The sequence below is a fragment of the Littorina saxatilis genome, linkage group LG6 (genome assembly GCF_037325665.1).
Source record: "Littorina saxatilis isolate snail1 linkage group LG6, US_GU_Lsax_2.0, whole genome shotgun sequence".
In the NCBI taxonomy this organism is placed as follows: domain Eukaryota; kingdom Metazoa; phylum Mollusca; class Gastropoda; order Littorinimorpha; family Littorinidae; genus Littorina; species Littorina saxatilis.
In genome coordinates this window covers 6,895,628-6,916,248 of record NC_090250.1, presented here as the reverse complement: position 1 = coordinate 6,916,248, position 20,621 = coordinate 6,895,628, and the positions used below count along the sequence as shown (strand labels likewise).

At 44.9% G+C, this 20,621-nt stretch overlaps 1 protein-coding gene across 1 annotated transcript in view; it reads right to left on the bottom strand.

The window, feature by feature from the left end:
* The window catches only part of LOC138968381 (uncharacterized), a 49,285-nt gene that overhangs the window by 24,381 nt on the left and 4,283 nt on the right, over positions 1 to 20,621 (bottom strand). Inside the window, exons 4-16 of the mRNA XM_070340961.1 lie at positions 17,990 to 18,148; positions 17,523 to 17,665; positions 16,547 to 16,584; positions 15,322 to 15,560; positions 14,917 to 15,005; positions 14,073 to 14,185; positions 10,969 to 11,037; positions 10,162 to 10,284; positions 9,845 to 9,967; positions 9,033 to 9,107; positions 8,320 to 8,441; positions 7,780 to 7,884; positions 7,267 to 7,467 (exon numbers count right to left, since the gene is read on the bottom strand). Coding sequence (XP_070197062.1) covers positions 7,267 to 7,467; positions 7,780 to 7,884; positions 8,320 to 8,441; positions 9,033 to 9,107; positions 9,845 to 9,967; positions 10,162 to 10,284; positions 10,969 to 11,037; positions 14,073 to 14,185; positions 14,917 to 15,005; positions 15,322 to 15,560; positions 16,547 to 16,584; positions 17,523 to 17,665; positions 17,990 to 18,148 — 1,599 coding nt within the window. The remainder of the gene's footprint in view (positions 1 to 7,266; positions 7,468 to 7,779; positions 7,885 to 8,319; positions 8,442 to 9,032; positions 9,108 to 9,844; positions 9,968 to 10,161; positions 10,285 to 10,968; positions 11,038 to 14,072; positions 14,186 to 14,916; positions 15,006 to 15,321; positions 15,561 to 16,546; positions 16,585 to 17,522; positions 17,666 to 17,989; positions 18,149 to 20,621) is intronic.

Sequence of the window (20,621 nt, the reverse complement as noted above, 5' to 3'; positions counted from 1 at the left end):
GCTAGCTTGCCGGACCGAAGAACTGCCAATGAGGATGCCCAGGCTCTCGCCTCATGGGTTCTAGCCGCGGTGAGAGGCAACACTGCCCTAGCATCACCCGACTGCACTAGCCACCAGGCATATGCTCGTTTGATCAGAGTGGAGATCCATTTGGCCAGAGTCACCTTCGCTATATCCTTACACCTAGCCGTGTTTAAAGATATGAAAAGAAGCTTTTGACTTTCTGACCTAACAGGCCGAGTTCGAGACAGGTAACATCGGAGAGCTCTCACAGGACAATTTGCAATATCGGGATCTCCAGGAGCCAAAATCTTGCTCAAGGGTGGAATGCGCAAGATTGGAGAAAGCTGGCCAGGTTTCTGGTTTTTCGCGAGAAAGCCGGGAACAAATTTGAGAGAAATGGAACCATCCTTCTCGAACGCAATGTCCTTGTCTAAACCCGACAAAGAATGCACCTCACTACCTCTCCTAGAAGTAGAGAGAAGCGTTAAAAACACAGTCTTACGCGTCAAATCGGCCAAAGTGGCTGACAGAAGAGGCTCGAACTCATCCGAGGCTAAGAAACGTAAGACCAGGAACAAATCCCATGCAGGGAGAAGCGATTTTGAACGAGCTGCTAAAAGGGCAGCCCCCTTAATAACACTAGCGATAACCCCTCCGAGCGAAATTTTGTGGCCTAATTGCGCGAGGGTCGAAGAGATCGCCGACCTCCGGACCCTAATAGAAGAGGGAGAAGCCCCCTGATCAGCCAACCAAGACAGATGGTTGGCTACATGAATAGACCTAGGAGAAAGAGGTTTAACCCCGTTAAGCGCGCACCACCTAGACCAAGAGGCCCAGTGCGATGAGTAAACCGAAGAAGTCGATTTTCTATGCGCATGTCCAACGAATCTCAGAGTAGGGGAAGAGGCCCCTGCCCTACGCAAAGCGCTTCGGACAGAATCCACGCGTGAAGGGCCAGGATCTGTGGGTTCTCGTGCTGAACGCCTGACCGAGGCTGCACGAGATCTCCTCTTTTCAGGGCGAGAGGGATTGGGGGCCGAACTGCTAGACGCAGTAGGTCGGGAAACCAGTGCTGGCTTGGCCACAGAGGAGCGACCAGAACCAGCGCTGGTTTCTCCAAGTCCACTTTCCTGAGGACTTTGCCTAAGAGGCAGAACGGAGGGAAGGCATACGCCGGAAGATCTGACCAATCCACTTCCAGAGCATTCACCTTCCAGGCCAGAGGATCCGGGAAGGGGGACACAAAGAGAGGCAGTCTCGCCGAAAACCTCGTCGCAAAGAGATCTATCTTGGGCTTGTCGATCTGCGACCAAAGCCGCTGCAAAGACTGGTGTGTGAGAGTCCACTCTGAATGAACAATCCTGTCCCCTCTGCTCAAAGTGTCTGCAAGGACGTTCAGACTGCCCTTCAAGTACACTGCTGACAACAGAATGTGCTGGGCGTGACACCACTTGAGAATGCGACATGCAATGTCGGAAAGACTGTGAGACCGAGTCCCCCCTTGCTTGTTCACATACGACGCCACAGACATGTTGTCGGTGTGAAGACGTACATGACTGCCCTCCAGGAAAGGCTTGAACGCTAGAAGCGCCAGGGAAACGGCCTCCAACTCCAGTACATTGATATGTAGGGAGGCCTGAGAGCAATCCCAAACTCCCGAAACCATGTGCTCGTCCAGATGAGCACCCCACCCCGTCAGAGATGCGTCCGTAAACAACTCTCTCTCCGGCGGTGGACGAACAATGGGAACACCCCGGAACAAATCCGGAAGAAGCCAAACACCTGTGGTCTGCTGAAACCAAGTTCCCAGTGCGATCGGGGCACTCCAGTCCTGGGATGTCTGATCCCACCTTGACTGCAGGGAGGCCTGAAAAGGCCTCTTGTGAACCCTGCCCAACGGAATGAGGGAAGCCATGGATTCCATCTGACCCAGAACCGAAGTCAGAACCCTTGCACTGGCGTGATTCTCTCCGTAGAGAGACCGAATCAGACCCTGAAGCTTGTCGATCCGCCTTTGAGACGGACGGACAGACCACCGAAGCGTGTCGAATTCCATGCCCAGGTAAGTAAACGTCTGGGATGGTTCCAACTCGGATTTTGTCAGGTTGACAGAGAAACCCAGCTGTGCCGCCCGGCTCAGCACCCTGTGCGTATGAGCCTCGCAAAGCCCCCTGTTCTGGTGAAGGATTAACCAATCGTCCAGGTATGCTCTGAGACGGATGCCTTCCTGTCTCACAAGAGCGCAAAGCTGCCTGACCACAATCGTGAAAATCCACGGAGCTAAAGACAGGCCGAACGGCAGAGCCCTGAACTGGTAAGCTTTGCCGCCCCAAGGGAAGCGAAGCCACTTCCTGTCCGCGACATGTATGAGGACGTGAAAGTAAGCGTCTGTAAGATCGATCGACGTTGCCCAATCTCCCGGCCGTAAGGCCTCCCGAACCGAAGTTGGAGTTTCCATGGTAAACTTGATTACTCTCAGAAACTTGTTCAAAGGAGAAAGATCTAACACCGGCCTCCACGCCCCCGAGGCTTTCGGCACTACAAAAAGTCTGCCGTAAAACCCCGGGGACCGCGCGTCCAAGACCTCCTCTATAGCTCCCTTGAGCAGCAGAGCCGAGACCTCCTCCTGGACCGCGTTCCGTGCCACCAAATCCTTTGGCGCCCTGCAGGGCGGGATTATCCTGACCAGGGGAGCCTTCTGCCCTGACCAGAGAAGCCGGAACCCCGAACACACTATCCCCGTGACCCACTTGCTGGCCACCAGTTGCAGCCAGGAAGAAAGGGCCCTGGACGGGCCGCCCGCTACAACTAGTGCGGGGGCCACCGGGATGTGTTGTTCGGGGAAGTTTCATTGGGGGTGAGGCTTACGCCCCGACCCCCTGGAACCCCCGAAAGACTGACCCCTCTTAGGGTAAGGAGCTCCACGCCCCCTACCCCTGGAGGAGAATGACTGCTTCTGGGCCTTCCCACCACCTGACGAAGACGTCTGAGGCTTAGCAGAAGAAAACGCCTGAGTCTGAGACTTGCCCTGAGGCTTCTGGAAGCCCTGTGAAGCCAAACGCGCGATCGCTACATCCCGCGCGTCCTGCGTCTCTTTCTGGAGTGCATCGAAAGACGCCTGCCCTAAGAGAGACCCCTCAGCAAAAGGGGAGACCTTCAGCCTCTCCACAGTCGCGGTGTCCCGAAATCTGGACCCCGTCAAGAAGGCTGATCTCCTTGAAAGCACCGCGTGAGTATACAGCCGGGCAGACAAAGTAACCTGTTCTCTAGTCACCTTGCCCAGAGTAGCCAGCAGTGTTGAAACATCTGTCGGCGACGCATCAAACCGAAATTCAAAAGGATCAAGAGATGTGGCAATCGATCTGGATAAAGACCTTTGCAGAGACTCCGACACGGACGTGAGCTCCAGCAAAGACCTTCCCACTTCCTCCACAGCTGTGAGAGAACCGTCAGTACATGGGACAACTCTATCCCTATTGTACCCGTCCTCTCTCAAAGCAGCAAGTTCCGGCGTCACCGGAAGTGCCCCTGAGGGCAGAGCAAAAGAGTCAATCAGATTCACAGGATAAGGGGTGAGCTTGAACTTCGGAACACCGGAAGCAGCCCGAGCCCCAGGCTGAGCCAGCCAAGAGACAACGTCTTCCGGGGCCTCGCCGTGCTGAACCAACAACGGCACCGCCGGTTTGCGTTTACCACACAAGACGTTAGCCATTTCATAGGCAATAGTTGACGATTCCCGGAAGCGGTAGCGAGGCCGTTGCTCCTGAGCACTCCGGAAATCGTCAAAAGCAGAACGAGGTGGGTGAAGCTGAGCCTTGTCCTTCACCACCCCTTCCGGAAAGTATCTGAACGCCGTTTCCGCCGCCAGCGCCACTGCGGCTGACAGCTTCACGGGCAAATTCAGTTGGGAATCCTCTACCACTGAGGCATCCCCGTCTTCCGCCCTACACTCCGACTCGAGATCAAGCTCGGAGCCAGGAGGCAGAACATCAGACAGTTTATCGTCGGCAGAACCGACCACTTCCTGCCCCCCGGGCGGAAGAGGACTAAAACGGTCCCCGATATTCTCATAAAGAGACGTACGGAGGCGTTCGTCCTTTCGCTGCTCGTGGGAACTCTCACGACTACCAACGCCAGAGAGAGCCCCCTGAGCTCGCACACCGGCAAGCGGTGTAGACATACCTTGAACTGGTGTCCCACAAAGGAGAGACACCAACTTGGTACTCCCATCCTGCGAAGCATGGACATCCGCCCGAGTCACAGTCGCCGAAGGCAAAGCGGAAGTCGAAGCCGGAACTGCAGGAGACTGCCGTACCTGTGCTAAGGAGAGAACATCAGAAACACCCGACGGAAGCGCACGTAATTCCTCCCTAGTGGAAGATAATTCCGACGCAAGTGTCGAAACTTGAGCGCTCAAAGTCAACAATAAAGACGCAACTTCAGCTGGCGCTAACCCAGGGCAGCCATCTGAAGTTGAAGCAGAAGCAGAAGCAGAAGAAGAAGTTCTTTTGCGCGAACCGCCACTCTTGCCAGAACGTAAACAAGCCTGACCGGAAGTTAAACTGACGTCTGCTAACACGGGAGATTTAACAGAAGTTGAATCAGAAGAAACAGACGCGGATTTTCCTGCGCCCTTCTCTCTCCTCGAGCTACGTTTAGGAGGCGAATCGTCAGGCACCTGCCTCGAACTCGGCTTCCTATTCACGCTATCAACAAGCGCAGCCTCCGCCATAGCGAAAGAACTCACGAAAAATTTCAAAGAAAAACAATTTCAGAAAAATTTCACAAGTACAAAACGAGCGACGAAAACGTCGCTAAAGTTATAACAAAACGGAAAGATCTCACCACACAAGTAGGTAAAGGTGAACAGCTAGGCGACGACCAAGGGGAGATGCCAAAGCCAAAGACTATGACAAAATGCTGAATACAGCAGGAGCGTACATCAGGAGCGTCCTTCCCAGTTGAACCGCTGAGAGAGAATGCTACAAATGGCGGCGTATGCGCACGCATACGGATGTTGGACCGGACATCGGTCTGATATTATGGGATGGATCACTCTTTTTTAGGGTGGTCTCCCTTGTTACCAAGGGGAACGCGTACAGCGTAACCAGCACTGAACTAGAGTTAATTGCTATATGTGAGTTGGGTAATAATATGTAATTTAATGCTTATAAAAAGGTCTGCTATCTGCTTTTACATTTTGAAAGTCATTTTAAAATATCCCTGTGTATATTTGACATCGGCTTTCGTTACACTCAATTCGGCATACCGGGTTTATATTTTTACCAGAATTGCGCACGATAATGGCAGCGCAACAAATTCAGTTCGGGCCGTGCTGGTTTGATCATTGACCCAAGTCAGTTCGCATGCAGTGTTACCGTGTTTGTCAGTCGGGGATAGAAATGTTGGCTGTCATCGCGCTGTTCTGTTTCGGTTTTCACACGTGGATCACTTACATATATTCAGTCGTCGGGTTTAGGTGAGCCAAAGCTTCAATACTTCGCCTGTTGTAGACGTTAAGCAATAAAGCTTGGAAGTTGTATGTCGGCACTGAGAGTCGGTCGCGGTACATCGCTTTCTACTTTGTCCCGGTCTTGAGTTTGAACACCTAAGGTTGGCTACATCTAACACCTCACATCCTCTTCTCTTCCCCATATATCTTAACTGTATCTCCAACTTCTTTTCGTCTTCTTTTCATTTTGATGCCACTCCCTCATTTGTCGCGGAACCCCGCAGTTTACTCGACTCGGATTCACACAAGCCGGCCCGTCTAGCAGACGACAGTTCGAACAGTCTTGAACAGTACGGTTGCAAGCAGATTCAGCTATCAATCGAAGCAATACACTTAAAGCCAAAGCAAATAACCAAATGAGAAAACCTAACGTTTGATTTGACTTCATGGTGACTCTTCTGATTATTTTTTTGGCGTTGGAATGGATCTTAACGGGTTCCCAGCTACAACAACTTTTCCAGAGTTATATGCACCGCAGGCATGCCTTCGACAATCGATGTCAGTTTCAGATTGAGTTTTCGAACTACCGGGTGGCTGGGTTGTGTTTTGATTGCTCTCTCTCTCTCTCTCTCTCTCTCTCTCTCTCTCTCTCTCTCTCTCTCTCTCTCACGGTTCTGTGTAGATGGCTGTCTGTGTAAAAATTAGGGAGTATCATCCCTTGATCCCACTCGCGATACTCGTTGAACATGCCTTTGACCATGCAGTCGCTTCAGCCAGCGAAATATCTCGACTCCGCTCTTTAAATCCATGCAGAATGTGCGTATCGTATGAAGTATTCTTTACTTTCTCAATATTGACACACGTAGGCCTGTACCTATACGTGATATTGACTTTGACACCATAAAATATTTCAGTCGTATGTGGAAAAAAGTAGTCCATCTGTAAACTCTGAATATGCAGATGACCTCTATACATTATTCAATTGTACTCTGAAATCAAAGACAATGACCAATGACAGTTGAGATCGAGACTCGGTTGTGATGGATAATTCATATGGTTGCGATGGATAATTCAGAATAATCACCTCCTCAGCTAACAGAGACAAAGAGGCAGGTCATGGGATAAAAAGGAATTCACACCTACTTGACGAAACGCCGAGTCCGATGATACCCAGACAGGCTGGCGGCACATTGCATAACGACCACCTGGGGCCCCGAGGTACCCCGGCGAGGGCGGCTTGACGTCAAAGGAAAACAGACTATGGTCCCTAGTGGACACAGCCGACTGAGCGAGTTTACGACCGCCAGGTGTCTGAGCATATCAAAATTTAACTTAAGACAGTTAATGACATTACACAAAACATAAAGCAATCGGCAACATGAACTACAAACACTAGACTGGACAATGACAAAACATTACTCTATAATTGGTGACTGGTCACCTTGTCACACATAAACCGTGCTTATCCCTGAATGTCTTATCCAATAACAACCGTTGCCCCCTGTCTATTATCTAAACCATGCTTATCCCTGAATGTCTTATCCAATAACGACTGTTGTCCCCTGTGTGTTATCTGAACAATGCTTATCCCTGAATGTCTTATCCAATAACAACCGTTGCGCCCTGTCTATTATTTAAACCAAGCTTAACCCTGAATGTCTTATCCAATAACGACTGTTGTCCCCTGTGTGTTATCTGAACAATGCTTATCCCGGAATGTCTTATCCAATAACAACCGTTGCCCCCTGTCTATTATCTGAACAATGCTTATCCCTGAATGTCTTATCCTAATTACAATTATTCTAAGTCACCTTCTGCTCTTCCGTCATGCCTGGAGTGAGTCCAGTTGCCAAGGCCTCTATCTGCTCCCTGGTAGAAACCTCGGTCCCTTTGACGCATGCCAAAGTTTTGCCGATGGTTTCCTGCACCATGTAGTATGCACACAGGGTGTCCACATCCGTCGGCTCCAAGTACACACCGTTGCTCAGCTTGGCCATGCTCCGCATCAGCTCCTGACGGTGACAGAATAAGAAATAGAAGTGTGTGTAGGCACCACAAGGTAAGGTTTTCTGTACATGTAATTGTCTGCAGGTAGTTGTAGGCTAAACGTACACAAAAATAAACAAAATTAAAAAAGAATAGTTTATGATTTGTTAATGAATATAGTCGTAGTCTACATTAAGATGAAGGCACCAGAGTTGAGGGGAATGACCGTTTTTTTTATTACTGTACTTTCTATTGCATCTTTTTTACATTAAGTCAGAAGGTACTTATATTCCAAAATGTCCATACAAGCTGAGAACTCATGGGTCATTTGAACTCACCCTATCTGGATCCCTGCCCACCGGGACATACACCACAGGGTGGACCTTCGCGTACTTGTCTTTGGTGGCAAAGTTCATCATGAGGCGTGTCACACCTGTTCTCACCTGTTTTGCATTAAAAAAAACACACCAGTAAACAGAAAATGCACTCGCTGTGAAAACGCACATCGATCACACTGTTTTGAAAGTCTACTTTGGACTACATTAAATTTACCTTATCTTATAAAGCTCTGTCAAGTTTACCACGGTCTCAGGGGACACAGATTGAATGAAACCAAGACAACAAACACCATTCAAGTAAAACATTAATACTTATAGTGCTCTTCACGAGAAAATAAACAATATATGTCTTAAAAAGTGAGAAGTCTTCCAGTGATGCAGTTAACATCATGCAGCTTTGAATTCCTGTTCAAAACATATATATCAGCCAATGTATGTCTTATGTACCTGGGAAGCACACTTCATTACTGTCAACAAGTTTGGTGCAATTACTTTCAAAATGCAAAATCAAACTCTATAAGGGTAAAATGGTAGACTGACGTGCATCTTGCTGTAGGCGTAATCAAGTCCGCCATCATCATAGTTTTCCGTTGGGAGACCATCGCTGACGAATATGATGCGGGGTCGAACGTCATAGACCCGAGACACTGATATAACACCCGCTAAAATTAACCAAAACATGAAAACATCGGTTAAAAAGATTCACCAAAGAAGTTTGACAGAAATGCAGCTTATTGACTTACGCACCTGCCTGACAGATGCCTACATTTCTGTAGTCAACTCACACTTTACTCACATTGCTTGCTATGGATGTTTCAGGAAAGTCTTTGTGGCAAAAGTAAGCTGTGAAAAGTGCTTGCTATAGATGTTTCAGGAAAGTCTTTGTGGCAAAAGTAAGCTGTGAAAAGTGCTTGCTATAGATGTTTCAGGAAAGTCTTTGTGGCAAAAGTAAGCTGTGAAAAGTGCTTGCTATAGATGTTTCAGGAAAGTCTTTGTGGCAAAAGTAAGCTGTGAAATGTGCTTGTTCATTTGGTTCCCTCATATTTTTACTAGAGCATTGTTCATCATGTTTGCAAATACCAAATACTCCCCCCCCCCTCCCAAAAAAAAGGAACAAAAACAAAGACATTCACACAAAGTACATCAACCAACCAACCAATACACCAACTGACCCATCAACCATGCAGCCACACAACCAACCAAACAAAAAATCAAATCTAAATCCGACGTGATTGGCTGTGTTGACCGCTGACCTTTGTCCACCAGTGCGGCCATGGACACCAGCAACGCCTGCACGAAGGGTGACCTCCCCCCAGGTGCAAGGGTATCTACAAGGAAAACAATGCAAATATGCGCATAATAATAATACAAATGTTTTAAGACAACTAAATCATAGAGAAACAAACCAAGCAGACAGTAATGCAACATATATGAAACAACAACAAAAGCCGTGACAATCACAAATGTATACAGTCGAACCTGCAGCCCTTGCGACCACCTGTCAAAAGCAACCACCTGTCAAAGGCAACCACCTGTCAAAAGCAACCACCTGTCAAAAGCAACCACCTGTCAAAAGCGACCACCTGTCAAAAGCGACCACCTGTCAAAAGCAACCACCTGTCAAAAGCAACCACCTGCCCACAACACTCACTCCCAAGGATCCCAGGAGCTTGTCTTCTCTATAGTTCCCCTTTTCATAACGACCACCTGCCTATAATGACCACTGGTCCCTTGGGTGGCTCTTATCCACAGGTTTACCTGTACTTTGCCTTCACCACAGGTTTACCTGTACTTTGCCTTTACAACAGGTTTACCTATACTTTGCCTTTACCACAGGTTTACCTGTACTTTGCCTTCACCACAGGTTTACCTATACTTTGCCTTCACCACAGGTTTACCTATACTTTGCCTTTACCACAGGTTTACCTGTACTTTGCCTTCACCACAGGTTCACCTGTACTTTGCCTTTACAACAGGTTTACCTATACTTTGTCTTCACAACTGACCAAATGATGAACAAATCTGCCCTGAAGATTATTTACAAGAACCCTATACATATACTTACCTAACGCATCTCTGACTCTGGAGAAGTCGTTGGTCACATTCTGGACCACAGTAGATGTACTGCCAAAGGTCACCAGCCCGATGTTCTCCTCAATGCCTGTCTCGTTGACCACATCTTCCACCCCTGGCCAACAGTAACAGTGCTTAGGAAACAATCTGGTATTACTAAGACCTAAAACCAAACCAGCAAACACACACACATGCATGCATGCACACTCATGCATTTGTGTCTGTGCGTCTGTTTGTATGTATGCACACTCATGCATGCACACATACAAACAGACGCCATCTCAGACAGAAAACAGAGGCTTCACTCACCATCTATGAACTTTTCTACAAACTTTTTCATCTCTTCAAAGGCGCCTCCGTCTGCCATGCTGGCCGAGATGTCCAAGCACAAAATAGTGCTGTAGGACCTTGCTGTTGGTGGTGGTACAACATCTGTGCGAGACAAGCATCTGTATTTATCAAAACTTAATCAAAGGCCAAACACTTCTATCAAAATACATTCATGTCGTGTACTTGTCCAAAGAAGACAAACAAATCATTTAAAAGCGCACACATCTGCGGATATATATGTTTAAGACAATATCACAACACTTTATAACCGGTACCGAACAGTGAAAAGTAAAATGTAATGAGTCAGACAGACCTGATGGCCTTTATCTCGATAGCAACTTGTACACACAACCCTCCTGTTTTGGGTGATATATTCCTTGTGGAAAAAGGAATAGTCACATGCAAACAATAAGGTGTTGTTTTCAGATTAATTGTAAATGGAATCTTCACATACAGGTAGCAATTACCTTCAAGTATCCTAGTTTGTCTGAAATCTTATTAATATAGATTCAGTTGAAAATCCCTTGAGACGATGAATAAATTGTTTATGTTACCTCATTTTGATTAACGTGATGTTTTGTGGAATATTTTCTTGAAGAGGCTTTGATGAGTTGGAGAATTTGCAACCGGACTCAATTAGAATTATTGTTGGTGCTGTTCATGGAACCGCAAACAAAAAATTTGATTGAAAGAACTTTCATGACGGATTCACTGACATAAAGATAACACATCTTGCACCAAATATCTGGGGAAATCTTCAATAAAACCAAAAAATGATGACATTACCTTTTTGGTATGCCAACTCAACAGCTTCATCCAAGTTTTTGTTCTCCAAAGCCGAGCCGCTGAGTGAATCTGGTGGTAGATTCATCGTTGTTACAGACAGATAAACGTACAATTTGAATTAACACCACACCACGTTGTCAAATTTAAAAGCAGATAGATATTTTGTGTAAAAGCTAATAAAAAAAAGTGTTGGCTCTTCTCCTACTTCATACATTCACAGAGCTGCAATCTTCCTAGTTAGGTTTTTACCAGTAGTTTTCATATGTGTTATGGCATTTCTAGGTTCAATAAGTTAAATAATACTTTTTTTGTGAATGTTTTACCTAAACTTGACTTGAAACTGCGACCTAGAAATGTGGTGAGGGCCGGTCAACCAGACTTGGGTCCCCAGGGCCATGTTGAGAGGTCATCAAATCACTGCCACAGATATTTAGTTACTGGGAGACTTGGGTCACCCAGGGCCATGTTGAGAGGTCATCAAATCACTGCCACATATATTTAGTTACTGGGAGACTTGGGTCACCCAGGGCCATGTTGAGAGGTCATCAAATCACTGTCACAGATATTTAGTTACTTGGAGATCTAAATGGGTACCCAGGGCCATGTTGAGAGGTCATCAAATCACTGCCACAGATATTTAGTTACTGGGAGACTTGGGTCCCCAGGGCCATGTTGAGAGGTCATCAAATCACTGTCACAGATATTTAGTTACTGGGAGACTTGGGTCACCCAGGGCCATGTTGAGAGGTCATCAAATCACTGCCACATATATTTAGTTACTGGGAGACTTGGGTCACCCAGGGCCATGTTGAGAGGTCATCAAATCACTGCCACAGATATTTAGTTACTGGGAGACATGGGTCCCCAGGGCCATGTTGAGAGGTCATCAAATCACTGCCACAGATATTTAGTTACTGGGAGACTTGGGTCACCCAGGGCCATGTTGAGAGGTCATCAAATCACTGCCACATACATTTAGTTACTGGGAGACTTGGGTCACCCAGGGCCATGTTGAGAGGTCATCAAATCACTGCCACAGATATTTAGTTACTGGGAGACATGGGTCCTGTCACGTTTCAATATATCACTTAAGGTGATTATGAACCGGTTAATTACTACTAATTAACTAACCACACCACGATCCACTCTCGCAGTCATACAATTAAATAGAGTCAACAAAAGTATAAGTTTCAGACGCCTGTTTATGTATAAACTCTCCACCTCCCTCGAGCCTTCACTCAAAATATGTTCCTTTTACGTTCTCAACACGTAAAAAACCAGTGTTCACTGACAAAATGCCAGTAGTATATAGAAAATTATAGTAACACGCTGAACCCGTGTAAATATAGTTAAATGCGAATGTTCTGTTCGAAAAGCTCTAGTTCGTGCAGGGGTCACACACCCCACGTTGTCACTACTCCAATGAAATCACAGATAAGAAAAGACAACGGTGGTCAACGGGGTGCGTAAGACACGGTGCACTTAGCTTTCTTTCTGTATGCTGGTTAGCCGGTATGCTGGTTAGCCGGGTTGCTGGTTAGCCGGTTCGCTGGTTAGCCGGTCCGCTGGTTAGCCGGTTTGCTGGTTAGCCGGTTAGCGTAGCTTCCTCAGGTCCCAGCTCCAACGTCTGCAGCTAGCAGTGTCCCGCCAAAGGCAGCCGTGCAGCAGGTACAGGAACACGAAACGAACGAAGGCTGCAAACAGAAAGCATCGGTGCACTAAACATGTCAGCTACCCCTCACCCACCACCTTAAAACATGTCATCTTTAAATATCTCATCGAGCACGTGGGCCTGCACAAAACGGACTTTTTACAACAACAAAACAGTCATTTTCCGTCCTTCTCTCCCTATCTGCAAAAACCATATACAGATTAATATTTTAGCGTCACAGAGAGTAAATTATGCGCTAACCTGGAAAGAACAACAGAGAGTAAATTATTCCACAAACACAGACTCAACAACAGCGTTTAATAATGATTTATTACCTCAAAAAGCCTATGATTGTAGTACTCTCTCAAGGAAGCAAAGTCCGCCTCCTCCCTGGAACAGCCTCTGTTCGTCAACAGTGACCAAAAACGTCCAGAACCCCTTGTCGAATCCTTATGCGAAAGCCATCGCCGACGAAGGAAAGTTGACGACTTGTCCTCAGCAAAATACGTGGCAGAGAAAAGGAATAACTTGTGGAAGTTCCCCTAGAGTGCCGAATATAATACTCGGTGAAAAACCATCATACTCTAGAAACTGTGTATTAGATCCTTCCCCTTCTGCCGCTGGGTGTCAAGTGTGTCGCCCTTGTGTCTCTCTCAGACAACCTAGCCAATAACACGTGACTGACCTTGTCACAAAAACCAGTCCAGCTATACACAATTCTGCCTCCCCAAGCAGAAAAAAGACACGAGAAACTCAATCCCTGAAAATCCCGTGTGCGCTGTCAGCGAAAAACCGTCAGCCCTATGACAGCAGAAACCTCCACTGTAAAACTCGTGCGCAGCAAACCCTCCGTGTTCATTGAGCACTGTCAGCAAACTCTGCTGTAGCCCAATATCACGTACAGGCGCTTTCTATCATAATCGACCAAGAACAGGCACTCCACTGAGTGACACTTTCTTGGTCTCTGTCACCCGATCGTGACAGGTCCCAAGGGCCATGTTGAGAGGTCATCAAATCACTGCCACATACATTTAGTTACTGGGAGACATGGGTCCCCAGGGCCATGTTGAGAGGTCATAAAATCATTGCCACAGATATTTAGTTACTGGGAGACTTGCATGGGTCCCCAGGGCCATGTTGAGAGGTCATCAAATCACTGCCACAGATATTTAGTTAATGGGATCTTGATTTAATTATTTGTGTGAAGTGATGATAATTGTCAGTTGTTTTACCAGAACTGACCCTGGCTGTTGTCACTTTGAAACTCAATAAGGATCAACCAAACTAATGGGTCATGTCTGAAGGTCAAACTCTAAAACATCTAAACCAAAAAAAAACTCAATGTGAAGATTTTTGTTCCCATTTGGACAGCCAGCCAAAGTGCTGCCCATACATCTAAACTACACAAGAGCTGATCCACACTTGTGCATGTCCAGGGAAGAATTACCCGTACCTCTGTGTGTCACTGATGGCCTGACAGTGTCTTCCCTTTGTAGTAGTCTGCTGGTCGACTCCTGTCTGTCAGATGAAAGTGAAGACCCATGCTGCTGCCAAATACCTTGTGACCTACAGTTAAGCAAACAAAGAACCGGAAATAACTGTGACACAGAATCACCAAAAAATTAATTAGACATGTAATTCCTTTTTTTTATTATTCTCTTTATTTATATAGCGCCTTATCCGAAGTTCAAAGCGCTTTATGCCTTTCATTTTTTCTGTTTGAAACAATTAAGCTGAAACCGTCACTTTCATCATAATCAAAACTGTGCAAGAGAATAGAGTGAAAAGACTAAAACTGATTGAAGGCGAGAGAAACTTACTTAAATCAGGCAAGCAGATGTTGATACATTTGTAGCTATATACATAGGCAAGGGCGGATCAATTCACTTTGGAGGGGGGGGGGGGGGGTGTTACAAAATGACTGCGAAGATACAAGTTGACGGCGCCCAAGGTGCCTAAGCCTCTAGGGGGGTCCGGGAGCAAATTTTTTTTATCCAAAGAAGCAAAATAGAGCTATCTGGTGCATCCTGAGCCAATAAATTACCTCTTTTTTGGGGGGTGGGGGGTTACGTAACCCATGTAACCCCCCCCCCCCCCCCCCCCAGATCTGCCCTTGATAGGGCAAATCAAAACAGAACACGTACCGCCTATCTTCAAATGCATTCACTCACATTTGTGCCACCTATATATAGTTTCTTGTTCATCAGTCTGTCAGTCAGTCTTACTTTTTCTTGTTCATCCGTCTGTCAGTCAGTCTATTACTTTTTCTTGTTCATCAGTCTGTCAGACAGTCTTACTTTTCATGGTTGGCAGCTGCAGGCTTTCTTGGTTCCCTGAACAGTTCAACTGAAGGAATGCTGTCCTCTTCTTCTTGAGTTGTTTCATCCTGCACGACAGCATACAAATAATAACAGTTCAACTGAAGGAATGCTGTCCTCTTCTTCTTGTGTTGTTTCACCCTGCACGATAGCATACAAATAACCTAACAGTTCTACTTTGTCTTTCCGTGTCTACTCTATTTCTTTGCTTTAGATTCTACTGCTGTCTGCTTGCTGATTATGGTTTTTTTTGTTATTTGTCTGTCTGTTTGTAGTAAAGCTGACACAACAAAATATCAGACAGTACACCACATGTATAGCTGTCCATACTGTCAAAATGATGGCCTGTGCTTTAGACGGTTATCTACTTGCAACACATATTACCTCCATCATATCATTTTGATCAGATTCTGGTTCACTTAGGCTTTTCCGGTCATTTTCATCCAAGTCTTGACCCATCTGAAGCTGACGGAAAGAGCTCTTCAGTTCCTCCATCTTTTGACAAATGATGCGATGACGGTTTGAATTCTCTTTCGCCATTCTCTCCAAAGCAAGGCGAGTCTTCTGGCTTTCTGCAGCAACCATGTCCATCATTGTGTGGAAATGCTCAGGAACTGGACATTCTAAACAGAAGAGAATGGACCATGAAATGTCATCTTCATTTGTGAGTACATAGTTAACAAAGAAAGAGTGTGTTGCCTGCGTTTGCCTGAAACATGTTTTTTTGTGGGTTTTTTTTAGATACATCTCTCAAGCTAGACACATTTGATATCTTGTGAGTAATAAAGAATGTGTTCATGAAACATATCCAATAGGATCCCCCTTGTAATAAATAACCCCCTCATCTACGACCCTACTTTTTGAAACTTGCACACATCTGTAAATGTACTTCCATTTGAAGAATCCCTCCCTTCCAAGACCTGATTTTCTCAGCCCAATGGGAGGTAACTCACAGAGTATGTGCTCATTACCATGGCTATTTTTAGCTCTTTTGGTGATGGGGTTGCTTCTCTTTAAAAATATTAGACGGGTAAGCGTTTTCAGACCTTTGCATCTCAGACTGTGTCAATGCTATATATGTGATTCGGAGTAAGAATATGTAATTTAATGTAATTTTTCTGTTGCCAGTCAGTGTGCTAGTGCTAAACATGTCTTCTTGGTGTTATACTGAATGACTTTGGGAATGAAGTGCAAATCAATGATTTTTTCATGTCTGTGTATGTCATGTTGACAAGTAGCTTTTCTTTTTCTACAAAAAAAAAGGTAAAATGTTTTTCTTCATTTAGTCGTGTTGATGAATAAATGTTAAACAGACCCATACAGATACACACACTAAACACAGAATGACATTTTACTAACCTGCATTCATTTTATCTATCTTGATTTTATTTATTTTATTTTATTTTATGCAATTTATATCGCGCACATATCTCAACCACGGATTCAAGGCGCAGGGATTTATTTATGCCGTGTGGGATGGAATTTTTTACACAATATATCACGCATTCACATCGGCCAGCAAACCTCAAGCCTATTAGGGCGAGCATTCATCTTTCACGGCCTATTATTCCAAGTCACACGGTTATTTAAGAACAAAACACTTAATTACCTCCCTTTTCAGTGGATGCTCTGGAAACAGTAGAATTCCTGTCATTCAGAAAAGAAAACAATCAGTTAAGACACACAACGTACAAACTAGGAGGCACATTTTTTTTTGTACCACAATACAAAGCAAGTGACAGCATTTCTACATGACACATGTACAAACTAAACTACATTCAACAAAAACAAAATGACTGTTGGAGAGACAAACAGAACTCTGTACTCACCAAGACAAGAACAGCACAAGTACACAGTCACAATGTTTGCCTAAAGAGGCTTCTTCATGACACAAATAAAACATTTCTTTCATGAGGAAAGTCGATCAGTAGGAACACCACCTTAGCTGAAACAAGAATTGCGACTGAACAGTTCCCTCAACTGTGTCACACCTATTTGCAGGCCAAAGGAACAGGGAAATAAAATCAGAGGTCAAAACAGGAAGAAAATCACCCAAACACGACATCCAAGTCATATTATCCTTCAAGAATTTAGTCAAACAAAATGCAATATATTTATGCTATCATTTAGGAATTACTCAAACAAAATAAATACATTTCCAGTAAAAATGAACTTGACTGATCATAAGGCTTGTGTTTCATTGATTATCTCCCTTTTGCATGATGGAGGATATTTGTGTTGCATGGTTGTTAGTCTTGTCATAAATGATGTCATGCTAACATTTAGGAATAGACTATTTTTGGAAATAACTTTTCTGGGTTTGCAGGTGTTGTGGGAGAGTGACCTTTACTTGCAAAACCTCCCACAAACAATTAAGGATAGACCAATCACTAGCGAGGGGTCTATCAGAAACACGTGGACCGGAGCACGACAGACCCTCGCTATTAATTGGTCCATCCTTTGTTTGTCTGAGGTTTTGCAAGAAAAGGCCACTCTCCCACATTACCCTTACCAACCCGACGGAGTTATTTTAGGAATTCGTCTACTAGTCGAACAAAGTAAATGATGGTGAAAACACAACGCACGTGGCAGACGGTGAATCAGCATCAGTGAGAAGAACACTGTCAAATTCTCTGTCACTCTCTTCGTTGAATGGTTGGTATGACAACGACACTGTCACCGGTGTGACCTTCACCTCCCAGTCCACCAGAATGTCACAGAAAGCATTCTGAAAAGACGAAGCAAAGATGAAAGAAAGAAAGAAATGAGAGTGACAGAAGAAAGAAAAGAACAGTTTGAAAACATTATGATATAAGTAAAGTTTCTGCTGCAGTTTGTTTTGTTTTACTTTGGGTGGGGGTGGATAGAGAAACAATTTTAAAACACTTGCGAGTTGAAGCATGAGTTAATAACAGGAGAAAAAACAATCTCAACATAAGTCTTTCTTCAACAATTCCTCTGCCCAACCAATAGCTGCTTCCTCCTCCTCCCCCCCCCCCCCCCCCCCCCCCCAACCTAACCTAACCTAACTTAACCGTAACAATTGTCTTACGTCAACATGGGCCAGCAGAGTGTTCATGATGTCCACCATTTGATTGGAGTTTTTCATTTTCTCGGCTGACTGCTGATCCTCGTGTGAGAAGACGATCTCCTGGTTTGACATGGACAGGAGGCGGGCGTGGAATTTGGCTCTGCAGTCGGCGACTACACTCTGGTGTTTAAAATACACAGAGAACAATGAATGGGCTGAAATACTGAAATGCGAGTTTTGTCGGTGGGTGCTTTACTGAACAGCAAGGCACCGCCCATCCTCTGAGTGTGCAATGCCGACCCGCTCACTTGAAATCTAAATTATCTAAGTTCGGAAAAATCAAGTGAAATTGCGTCACTCGCTTTATGTCAAATGTATCGATCTGTACATCATTTCCCATCCGTCTGGAGTCGGTTCTAAATCTGTCGCTCTCTGTTCAACAAGAAAAAACGAAGCAACCAAAACGCATGTTCAACATGGTTTATCTTGTAAGATTGTTGTGTGTCAAACGCATTTGACCTGTAAATATTCATCACGTCAGGTGTGTTACTCTGATTGGCTGACCCAGGTTACGAGAATCCTTTGACTGACAGGCATAATCAGGCTGATGGGGTCTATGTCGACCAAAAGAGTGTGATTCCCTGTAGGTGGAGTTCCTGGAGGGGGATTCCCTGTATACAGGGAATACCACAGGATTTAGTTCCTGTAGCAAGTCGCTGATATCGCTGAAAGTCACGTGATGCTTGGCGACATCGGTTTAAATTTGATGTTTTTCAATCTTTTTTGATATTTCTCAGAAATTCGAGTATGGTTTGCAAGTTTTATTGAAAAACTCCACCCTGTGGGTTTCCCTGTATACAGGGAATCCCCCTCCAGGAACTCCACCTACAGGGAATCCCATTCTTTTGGTCGACATAGACCCCATCAGCCATAATCAGGTAGGAGCGCTCAAGTTCCCATTGCGGCTGTTCTGTCTAATTCGCGGGGTCGCTTCGAAATTTGTCTTGGTCGAATTAAACGGTAATAAAACTGTTATTTCTAATATGCTGACTGTTAGCAAATGATAACAGGCATGTCGAGAAAAAAGATATCAAGCATGAGCCTTTTAGGCGAATGCTGATATTGTTTGTGAGACATGTCTGTTATCATTTGCTAACAGACAGCATATTAGAAATAACTCATACATGTAATAAGGATAGGTATAAGACTTTTTATTACCAATTCAGTGCCCCATATGGCTTTTTGACCAATCAGGACGAATTCTGGGTGACCCTCTAAATGTTATAACGTTCAGGCAGGGACCCTTTTTGTTTATCAAGCTAAAAATTAACAAGACAAAGTACAAATTTAAATCAACAATACCAGCGTGATTTATTCTAAAGAATGACACATCAAATGCTGTCAGATAATACTCTCTTTATCTAAAAAATACTGAAAAGCAAGTTTTGTCGGTGGGTGCTTTACGGAACAGCAAGGCACCGCCCATCCTCTGAGTGTGCAATGCCGACCCGCTCACTTGAAATCTAAATGATCTAAGTTCGGAAAAATCAAGTGAAATTGCGTCACTCGCTTTAGGTTAAATGTATCTTTGCGTCATTTCCCATCTGTCTGGAGTCGGTTCTAAATCTGTCGCTCTCTGTTCAACAAGAAAAAGCGAAGCAACCAAAACGCATGTTCAACATGGTTTATCTTGTGAGATTGTTGTGTGTCAAACGCATTTGACCTGTGAATATTCATCACGTCAGGTGTGTTACTCTGATTGGCTGCAGACCCAGGTCACGAGAATTCTTTAACTGACAGGCATAATCAGGTAGGAGCGCTCAAGTTCCCATTGCAGCTGTTCTGTCTAATTCGCGGGGTCGCTTCGAAATTTGTCTTGGTCGAATTAAACGGTAATAAAACCGTTATTTCTAATATGCTGACTGTTAGCAAATAATAACAGACATGTTTCACAAACGATATCAGCATTCGCCTAAAAGGCTTATGCTTAATATCTTTTTTGTGAGACATGTCTGTTATCATTTGCTAACAGTCAGCACATTAGAAATAACTCATAATATAGTTCTGTGAGGTTACCAAAATGGAAATTAGGGTTGCTTTAATTCTCACTGGAGAAAGCGAGCTGCCATACAGTACGGTGCTGCGCTTTTTTTTAATCTCCTGCAAGCGTGTATTCATATGTTTCCAAGCCTTAAGACTTTCGCTGTGATCTTGGGCTCTTTACCGTGCACATGCGTACACACAGGGGTTCTTTCTTTCTTTCTTTATTTGGTGTTTAACGTCGTTTTCAACCGTTCAAGGTTATATCGCGACGGGGAAAGGGGGGAGATGGGATAGAGCCACTTGTTAATTGTTTCTTGTTCACAAAAGCACTAATCAAAAAATTGTTCCAGGGGCTTGCAACGTAGTACAATATATGACCTTACTGGGAGAATGCAAGTTTCCAGTACAAAGGACCTAACATTTCTTACCCTCACGTGGGAGCTAAACTTAAAACAAATAATCAAAAAGGCCCAGCAGCGCATTTACTTTCTACGCCAGTTAAAAAAATTCGGCTTGAAGCAAGAAATCTTAATCCAGTTCTATAGGGCTACGATTGAAAGCATCTTGTCTTTTTCCATCACTGTCTGGTTCAGTAGGGCTACTGAGGCAG